The 10,458-nt window shown below is 44.7% G+C and overlaps 1 protein-coding gene across 1 annotated transcript; it reads left to right on the top strand.

The window, feature by feature from the left end:
- Positions 1 to 224: 224 nt before the first annotated feature.
- LOC123099685 (dirigent protein 1-like) lies at positions 225 to 1,098 on the top strand. Its single transcript, XM_044521796.1, has one exon. It carries the CDS (start codon positions 249 to 251, stop codon positions 810 to 812), a length of 564 nt encoding a protein of 187 aa, XP_044377731.1. The 5' UTR covers positions 225 to 248; the 3' UTR covers positions 813 to 1,098.
- The last annotated feature ends 9,360 nt before the right edge of the window (positions 1,099 to 10,458 follow it).

The raw sequence follows: 10,458 nt of genomic DNA, 5'->3' as shown, positions 1-10,458 counted from the left end.
CTTTTTTAATGAATTTATCCCTTGAAACTCAAGGTTTTTGGTGCATACAAGTATTTTTGTTAGAGCGTCGGTGGTTAACTAAAGGAATAATCCAGGGAGGTGGCTTGCTCGGCAGAGAAAACCCATGTGTCATCAAATCCTGGAGGCTTCTAACCAAACATGCCCTATCTGTCCTATATATATACCCACTCGGGCGCGACGGCCACACACACTGCACTACGAGTATTAATAATACTCCTTGCTAGAAAATGGCCTCCCTCTCTTCCCTCTTGCTTGCGTCGGTTTTCCTCCTTGCTGGCTCAGCCTTCTTCTACCGCTACGACATAGGCAGCGGCAACAAGACCGGCGGCACAACCACCACGCACCTTCACTTTTACATGCACGACGACTACACAGGCCCACGCCCTACCGCGATGCGCGTCGTGTCCGGGCGGGCCATATCCACCGGCGACGACGCCACGGCGCCGCGGCAGTTCGGCGACATCGTGGTGCTCAACAACGCGCTGACGGTGGGGCCCAGCGGCGGCAGCGCGCGGGTGGGCACGGCGCAGGGCTGGGCCGTCCGCGTGTCGGAGGGCGGCATCGTATCGGACCTGACGCTGCACCTGGTCCTCGAGGCCGGCGAGCACCGCGGCAGCTCGCTGACGGCGAGGGGCCGCATCGACATGGACGCCACGGTGCGGGAGTCGGTCCTCATCGGCGGAACCGGACGGTTCCGGTACGCGCGGGGCTACATGCTCACCAAGAACTACGACTACAGCCTCGCCACCGGCGGCGTCGTCGAGATCGACGTCTACGTGCAGCACGACTAGCTAGCTAGGCGCGTCGCCCGTCACCGTCACCGCGATCTCACGGGTTACTTGTAATTGCTCGTATATTTTCGCTGCCTTCGTATTTGACGCCTGTGCGTGCTCCAGTAATCATGTTGCTACTTTTTTTCGTTGCTATTCATGTGCAAGATACACACGTGGTGTATAGTAGCGCGTTGCCGCCGGTGCGTGCTTTCACGTGTTAACCTGTTTGGCAAATAAACCCCTGTAATATGTTCGATGATGAGAGGAGCGTCTCAAGAGTTACATGAAAGCTTTATCGAAGAAATAGTTACATGAAAGGTTCTATTCCAGGCCATCAGCCCATGAAGAAAGAAAATTACACATAGGCCCTTAGGGCATCTCCAATGGGAGGCGATAAGCCAGGGCGCCAGGAAATAAATTCTGGTAGACTGACGGTTAGACTGTTTATTCCTAGCGCCAGCCGCCAGGTGTGGCATCCACGCAAGGGAAAGCATCGAGCGCTAGGCCATTTCCTTTCACGTATGAGAGTCTGGGCCGTTCCTTCTAATTAGTAATTAGAGCCCGTTATTAGCACCTCCCATTGAAAGAGTGGGCGCTAGATTCCCGAAATCACTAATTAGAGCAAGTACAATAGAGCTGAGTCAGCGGGCTATAAAGAATAAACTAGTATATTTCTGCTTAGTTGGAGAAAAGAGGAGAGGAGAGAGAGAATGTAAGCGGCCTCTTCGTGAAGAGCCGCTCTAACACGTGCTCCTAGCACTTTGTGAGAATGAAAGGTGGGCCACATAATAGAAAAGTAGTATACTTTTTTAATCTACTATTGTACATGTTGACTGTAAGATGGCCTGTAGATGACATGACACTGGCTTATAGCCAGCGGCTGGCTATACTATTAACCATGCTCTTAAGGAGTACTCGTTACAAAGAACACTCCATCTTCCCAGGTCACGACAAGTGGCGCACATGCAGCGCGCCACTTGTCGCAACCAGGGAGTTTTCCCTTTTTTCGTAGATTCGTTTATTCAAAACGTTTTATCTCTTAAACCGTGCGTCCAAATCTCAAACCGTTTTCACCATTGGATTCCTCGCATCGAGATCTTCAAAACTAGATCCCATGTTGATAGGTTTTGACGAACTTTTTTTCACGAAAAAACCAGACGAAAAAACCAAACCGGGAGCACGGTTTTTTCCCTTTCAGAAAGAGGCACGTCCGTGCCTCTCGCGAAATCACAACCGTGCCTCTCGTGGAAGCAAAACCGTGACTCTCGTGGAAAGAAAAAAAAAACGTGTATTTTCCCCTTTCCGAAAGAGGCACGCCGACTCTCGTGAAAGCACAACCGTGCCTCTGGCAAAAGCAAAACCGTGACTCTCGCGAAAGAAAAAAAAACAAGAAACGCGTATTTTTTTCCCTTTCCGAGAGGCACGGCCGTGACTCTCGCAAAAGCACAACCGTGCCTCTCGCGGAAGCAAAACCGTGACTCTCGCGAAAGAAAAAAAATAGAAAACGTGTTTTGTTTTTCCCTTTCCGAGAGGCACGGCCGTGACTCTCACGAAAACACAACCGTGCCTCTCGCGGAAGTAAAACCGTGACTCTCGCAAAAGAAAAAGAACAAAAAACACGCTTTTTTTCGTTTCCGAAAGGCACGGCCATGACTCTCGCTAAAGCACAACCGTGCTTCTCGTGAAAAAAACGTGACTTTTCACGAAAGAAAAAAAATAAACGCATTTTTTCGCGCAAAAAAATTTTTTTTGGTCGAAACGCTAAGGAAGACGGGGGAAAACCAAAACGTCGAAAAAACCGTTTAAAAAGCCGAACACGCGTGCGGAAAAATAAAAAAACAAAATCTGAAGGGAGCGTCCAGAACGCGACACGTGGCGAATGGCTGAGAGCGCGCCAAGTGGCGCTGATCGTTGCGAGGCTCCCGAAGAAGCGCTCGTTAACTAGTTGCTTCCCTCGATTCCTTTTTATTTTTTGGATATTTATTTTTCTTGCCATAAGTGTCTAGATAGGCGCACAGCGTTGGAGATGCCCTTAGACAACACTTACTAGCACGCCACATGCGTTAGGAAGCACGTCTCGGACATCCAGGGCGACAACACTCGCAACCACGCGTTTGCTGCGCAATCCTGATGTCGACGTCATAGCGCTAGTGCATCGAACATGGCCCCCACCGACGTTGCCGAGGATGTCGATATAATAGTTTCTTCCTTCTTTCTACTTCACATATACTATTTGTTTTTTTGGGGGGAGAAGTTAGCAGCTTGTATTACTCACGTAGCATCGCTGGTGCTACCATCATCAATACTCCCTTCATTTCTTTATATGATATATATTATTTTTGGCACGGTGATCAAGACACATATAAAAGGTAAATACACTGCCGGTCATAGAACATGTGTTGGATGGTCAGTTTTGTTCTAAAACTTGTAAAATATGTGATTGTGGTCACTCAACTTGTCCTCTCGTTCAAATACGGTCATTCCTCATGTATTTGGCCGTATTCCATGCTTGCATGGAGCGCTAGAGTGGCACTGGGCCACTGTCAGTAACTGGTAGAGTCTGCACTGTTGTTTTTTTCTTGCAAAATCCACCTTGTATTTTTTATTTACATAGAGATTTCCTCAAATAAATTGAAAAAAAAAACAACGATGGAGGGGTGGGTTTGGAACCCAGGACCTACTGGGTCGTGCGTACAGCCACCACATCAACCGTTGATGTGTACAGTACACAACTGTACTATTCATATTGTTTTACGGCAGATTGAAAAGTTAAGTCGAAATCCAACCCAAAAATGCGAGCCCGTGATTCGAACTTGTGGCCTCAGCTAACCATCCTGACCACGAGGGATCTTGATGAATAAAGGGATAAATACAATTTATTTTGTCTGTTCTTATGTCATTTCTATCCTAAAATATATTCATAGTTTTTCTCTAAAGTTTTTTCTTCAAAATAGTGAAACTTCTCATCGTGAGGTAGCTTAAGATTCCTTACTATATTTAGATTGAATTAGCAATTATCTGTAGATAATAACATGGTAACTAGGCTACAAATTTGGACACTGTACCTAACTTTGAATATAGCTTGGGCCACCCAACGCCTCCCCGCCCACACCCACTGACCTGTGGGCCAGTGCCACGCTGGCTGGCCACGTGAGCACGTGATACGCCTGGACACGGAAGGAATGACCGTATTTGAACAAGATGACAAGTTAAGTGACCACAATCACGTATTTTACAAGTTTTAGCACCAAAGTGAACATCTGACGCAAGTTCTTGACCACCGGTGTATTTACCTCTAATTATAAATAATCTAGAACGAAATTACCCTTGGCTAATTAGTCGATTATCGGCAAGAAAATTATTTATCCTAAGAAAGAAAGGGATAAACGTAATCGGAAGAGAGATATTTTCCTTTTTGAGCGCTGCTACACACACCATAAATTTTGGACTATCTTCGAATGATACAACACATCAGCCGTTCATTTGTGGAGCAGAACTTGATAGCACCGTCCATACACACAAGGTATTCCTCCGGTGTCAGTGAGTTGCATGATCTCATGGTCATAGGAACATATATTTGACATGCAGAAAACGATAGCAATAAACTTAATACGATCATATGCTATGCTTATAGTTTGGGTCTTGTCCATCAGATCATTCTTCTAATGATGTGACCCCATTATCAAATGACAACTCATATCTATGGTTAGGAAACCTTAACCATCTTTGATCAACGAGCTAGTCTAGTAGAGGCTCACTAGGGACACGTTGTTGTTTGTGTATCCACACATGTATCTGAGTTTCTGATTAATACAATTCTAGTATGGATAATAAACGATTATCATGAACACGGAAATATGATAATAACCAATTTATTATTGCCTCTAGGGCATATTTCCAACACAAAGTCTCTGATAGTATGGTCATGCTACAGCGTGACTCGTCCAGTCTGGGCTGGCAACGACCAGATCCAGGCTGAGCACACTCACCGTTATGGTAATGGTTTAAGGTGGGAAGGTGTTCCATCAATCCGCTAGTGCCTTTTTTTGCCCTGGCATGGAGTACTAGTGGAGGCGACTATCGGACGATCTGTATGTTGATTATTACCCTGCTTCATGTTCGAGGTGAAAACTATCTTGTCCTTTATTGGTTGGGCTGAGCAACGTCAAACTTGCATCGTTACCTTGTTGAAAGCGTTATCTACTTTGTTGTTGGGTTGGTCTTAATTGGTTGGTCTCGGCAATCATGATGAAAATCCTTGTTTAGGTTGTTTTCGGCAAGACGTGGCGACAATGATGCGAGGATGTTCCTATCTTCTTGAAGGCGTTATTGTAGAAGAAGCAGATGTTGGTGTTATTTTCATATGTTTGTAACAGTTCAGTTGTAGTTGTGTTTGTTCTGTACCCTACTAATAATCTATAGAATTTATCGTTTCTATCACAATGATGCATAGGCCGGGGGGTTTAACCTCCTTTTTGAGAAAGAATAGAAGAGTAAATTTTGTTCTAGATTGTTTTGCCCGCACTTTAGTATTCTAGGCTCAAATGATAGATGAAGCGTGTCATTGAAGGTAATATGCCCTAGAGGCAATAATAAAGTTATTATTTATTTCCTTATATCATGATAAATGTTTATTATTCATGCTAGAATTGTATTAACCGGAAACATGATACATGTGTGAATACATAGACAAACAGAGTGTCACTAGTATGCCTCTACTTGACTAGCTCGTTGATCAAAGATGGTCATGTTTCCTAGCCATAGACATGAGTTGTCATTTGATTAACGGGATCATATCATTAGGAGAATGATGTGATTGACTTGTCCCATTCCGTTAGCTTAGCACACGATCGTTTAGTATTCTGCTATTGCTTTCTTCATGACTTATACATGTTCCTATGACTATGAGATTATGCAACTCCCGTTTACCGGAGGAACACTTTGTGTGCTACCAAACGTCACAACGTAACTGGGTGATTATAAAGGTGCTCTACAGGTGTCTTCGAAGGCACTTGTTGGGTTGGCGTATTTTGAGATTAGGATTTGTCACTCCGATTGTCGGAGAGGTATCTCTGGGCCCACTCGGTAATGCACATCACTATAAGCCTTGCAAGCATTGCAACTAATGAGTTAGTTGCGGGATGATGTATTACAGAACGAGTAAAGAGACTTGCCGGTAACGAGATTGAACTAGGTATTGAGATACCGACGATCGAATCTCGGGCAAGTAACATACCGATGACAAAGGGAACAACGTATGTTGTTATGCGGTTTGACCGATAAAGATCTTTGTAGAATATGTGGGAGCCAATATGAGCATCCAGGTTCCACTATTGGTTATTGACCGGAGACGTGTCTCGGTCATGTCTACATAGTTCTCGAACCCGTAGGGTCCGCACGCTTAACGTTTCGATGACAGTTATATTATGAGTTTATATGTTTTGATGTACCGAAGGTTGTTCGGAGTCGCGGATGTGATCACGGACATGACGAGGAGTCTCGAAATGGTCGAGACATGAAGATTGATATATTGGATGACTATATTCGGACACCGGAATGGTTCCGGGGGTTATCGGATATATATCGGAGTACCGGGGGGTTTCCGGAACCCCCCCCCCCCCCCGGAGGCTATTGGGCCTCATGGGCCCAATTGGTGGAAGAGGAGAGGCGGCCAAGGGGCAGCCGCGCGCCCCTCCCCCCCAGTCCGAATTGGACAAGGAGGGGGGCGGCGCCCCCCTTTCCTTTCCCCCTCTCTCCTTCCCTCTCCTCTCCTAGTCCAACAAGGAAGGGAGGGAGTCCTACTCCCGGTGGGAGTAGGACTCCTCCTGGCGCGCCTCCTCCCTGGCCGGCCGCACCTCCCCCCTTGCTCCTTTATATAGGGGGGCAGGGGGCACCCCAAAGAGACAACAATTGATTGTTTGATCTTTTAGCCGTGTGCGGTGCCCCCCTCCACCATAGTCCACCTCGATAATACTGTAGCGGTGCTTAGGCGAAGCCCTGCGTCCGTAGAACATCATCATCGTCACCACGCCGTCGTGCTGACGAAACTCTCCCTCAACACTCGGCTGGATCGGAGTTCGAGGGACGTCATCGGGCTGAACGTGTGCTGAACTCGGAGGTGCCGTGCGTTCGGTACTTGATCGGTCGGATCGTGAAGACGTACGACTACATCAACCGCGTTGTGCTAACGCTTCCGCTTTCGGTCTACGAGGGTACGTAGACAACACTCTCCCCTCTCGTTGCTATGCATCACCATGATCTTGCGTGTGCGTAGGAAATTTTTTAAAATTACTACGTTCCCCAACAGTGGCATCCGAGCCTGGTTTTATGCGTAGATGTCATATGCACGAGTAGAACACAAGTGAGTTGTGGGCGATACAAGTCATACTGCTTACCAGCATGTCATACTTTGGTTCGGCGGTATTGTTGGATGAAGCGGCCCGGACCGACATTACGCGTACGCTTACGCGAGACTGGTTCTACCGACGTGCTTTGCACACAGGTGGCTGGCGGGTGTCAGTTTCTCCAACTTTAGTTGAACCGAGTGTGGCTACGCCCGGTCCTTGAGAAGGTTAAAACAGCACTAACTTGACGAACTATCGTTGTGGTTTTGATGCGTAGGTAAGAACGGTTCTTGCTCAGCCCGTAGCAGCCACGTTAAACTTGCAACAACAAAGTAGAGGACGTCTAACTTGTTTTTGCAGGGCATGTTGTGATGTGATATGGTCAAGACGTGATGAGATATAAGTTTTTGTATGAGATGATCATGTTTTGTTGAAGTTATCGACAACTGGCGAAAGCTTTATGGTTGTCTCTTCATTGCATAAGATGTAAGCGCCAAATAATTGCTTTACTTTATCGCTATGCGATAGCAATAGTTGCAAGAGCAATAGTTGGCGAGACGACCATGTGACGACACGTTGATATAGATCAAGAGGATGGAGATCATGGTGTCATGCCGGTGACGATGGAAATCATGACAATGCTTTGGAGATGGAGATCAAAGGCACAAGATGATGATGGCCATATCATGTCACATATTTTGATTGCATGTGATGTTTATCTTTTATACATCTTATTTTGCTTAGTTTGACGGTAGCTTTATAAGATGATCTCTCACTAATTATCAAGGTACAAGTGTTCTCCCTGAGTATGCACCATTGCGAAAGTTCTTCGTGCTGAGACACCACATGATGATCAGGTGTGATAGGCTCTACGTTCAAATACAACGGGTGCAAAACAATTGCACACGCGGAATACTCAGGTTAAACTTGACGAGCCTAGCATATAACAGATATGGCCTCGGAACACTGAGACCGAAAGGTCGAGCGTGAATCATATAGTAGATATGATCAACATAGTGATGTTCACCATTGAAACTAATCCATCTCACGTGATGATTGGACATGGTTTAGTTGATATGGATCACGTGATCACTTAGAGGATTAGAGGGATGTCTATCTAAGTGGGAGTTCTTAAGTAATATGATTAACTGAACTTAAATTTATCATGAACTTAGTCCTGGTAGTATTAGCATATCTATGTTGTAGATCAATAGCTCGCATTTAGCTCCCCTGTTATGTTTTGATATGTTCCTAGAGAAAACTAAGTTGAAAGATGTTAGTAGCAATGATGCGGACTTGGTCCGTGATCTGAGGATTAACCTCATTGCTGCACAGAAGTATTATGTCCTTGATGCACCGCTAGGTGACAGAACTATTGCAGGAGCAGATGCAGACGTTATGAACGTTTTGACAAAAGCTCGGTATGATGACTACTTGATAGTTTAGTGCACCATGCTTAACGGCTTAGAATCGGGACTTCAAAGACGTTTTGAACATCACAGACCATATGAGATGTTCCAAGAGTTGAAGTTAATATTTCAAGAAAATACCCGAGTTGAGAGATATGAAGTCTCCAACAAGTTCTATAGCTAAAAGATGGAGGAGAATAGCTCAAGCAGTGAGCATGTGCTCAGATTGTCTGGGTACTACAATCACTTGAATCAAGTGGGAGTTAATCTTCCAGATAAGACAGTGATTGGCAGAGTTCTCTAGTCACTATCACCAAGTTACTAGAACTTCGTGATGAACTATAATATGCAAGGGATAACAGAAACGATTCCCAAGCTCTTCGTGATGCTGAAATCGACGAAGGTAGAAATCAAGAAAAACATCAAGTGTTGATGGTTGACAAGACCACTAGTTTCAAGAAAAGGGCAAAGGGATTTAGGGGAACTTCAAGTAGAACGGCAAGCGAGTTGCTGCTCAAGTGAAGAAGCCCAAGTCTGGACCTAAGCCTGAGACTAAGTGCTTCTACTGCAAAGGGACTGGTCACTGGAAGCGGAACTGCCCCAAGTATTTGGTGGATAAGAAGGATGGCAAAGTGAACAAAGCTATATTTGATATACATGTTATTGATGTGTACTTTACTAGTGTTTATAGCAACCCCTCAGTATTTGATACGGGTTCAGTTGCTAAGAGTAGTAACTCGAAACGGGAGTTGCAGAATGAACAGAGACTAGCTAAGGGTGAAGTGACGATGTGTATTGGAAGTGGTTCCAAGATTGATATGATCATCATCGCACACTCACTATACTTTCGGGATTAGTGTTGAACCTAAAATAAATGTTATTTAGTGTTTGCGTTGAGCATGAATATGATTGGATCATGTTTATTGCAATACGGTTAGTCATGTAAGTTAGAGAATCATTGTTGTTCTGTTTACATGAATAAAACCTTCTATGGTCATACACCCAATGAAAATGGTTTGTTGGATCTCGATCGTGGTGATACACATTTTCATAATATTGAAGCCAAAAGATGCAAAGTTAATAATGATAGTGCAACTTATTTGTGGCACTGCCGTTTAGGTCATATTGGTGTAAAGCGCATGAAGAAACTACATACTGGTGGACTTTTGGAATCACTTGATGCTTGCGAACCATGCCTCATGGGCAAGATGACTAAGACTCCGTTCTCCGGAACAATGGAGCGAGCAACTGACTTATTGGAAATAATACATACTGATGTATGCGATCCGATGAGTGTTGAGGCTCGCGGCGGGTATCGTTATTTTCTGACCTTCACAGATGATTTGAGCAGATATGGGTATATCTACTTGATGAAACATAAGTCTGAAACATTTGAAAAGTTCAAAGAATTTCAGAGTGAAGTGGAAAATCATCATGACAAGAAAATAAGGTTTCTACGATCTGATCGCGGAGAAAAATATTTGAGTTACGAATTTGGTCTTCAATTAAAACAATGTGGAATAGTTTCACAAATTCGTGCCACCTCGAACACCACAGCATAATGGTGTGTCCGAATGTCATAACCGTACTTTATTGGATATAGTGCAATCTATGATGTTTCTTACCGATTTACCACTATAGTTTTGGGGTTATGCATTAGAGACAGCTGCATTCACGTAAAAAAAGGGCACCATCTAAATCCGTTTGAGGCGACACCGTATGAACTGTGGTTTGGCAAGAAACCAAAGTTGTCGTTTCTTAAAGTTTGGGGTTGCGATGCTTATAAGAAAAAGTTTCATCCTGATAAGCTCAAACCCAAATCGGAGAAATGTGTCTTCATAGGATACCCAAAGGAGACAATTGGGTACACCTTCTATCACAGATCCGAAGGCAAGATATTCATTGCTGAGA

Source organism: Triticum aestivum, chromosome 4D, assembly GCF_018294505.1.
Source record: "Triticum aestivum cultivar Chinese Spring chromosome 4D, IWGSC CS RefSeq v2.1, whole genome shotgun sequence".
NCBI lineage: Eukaryota > Viridiplantae > Streptophyta > Magnoliopsida > Poales > Poaceae > Triticum > Triticum aestivum.
This window is presented reverse-complemented; position numbering and strand designations above follow the sequence as displayed.

Bases quoted from the DNA above. Each gene is read 5' to 3' on its own strand.
- LOC123099685 (XM_044521796.1), top strand. From the start codon at position 249: ATGGCCTCCCTCTCTTCCCTCTTGCTTGCGTCGGTTTTCCTCCTTGCT.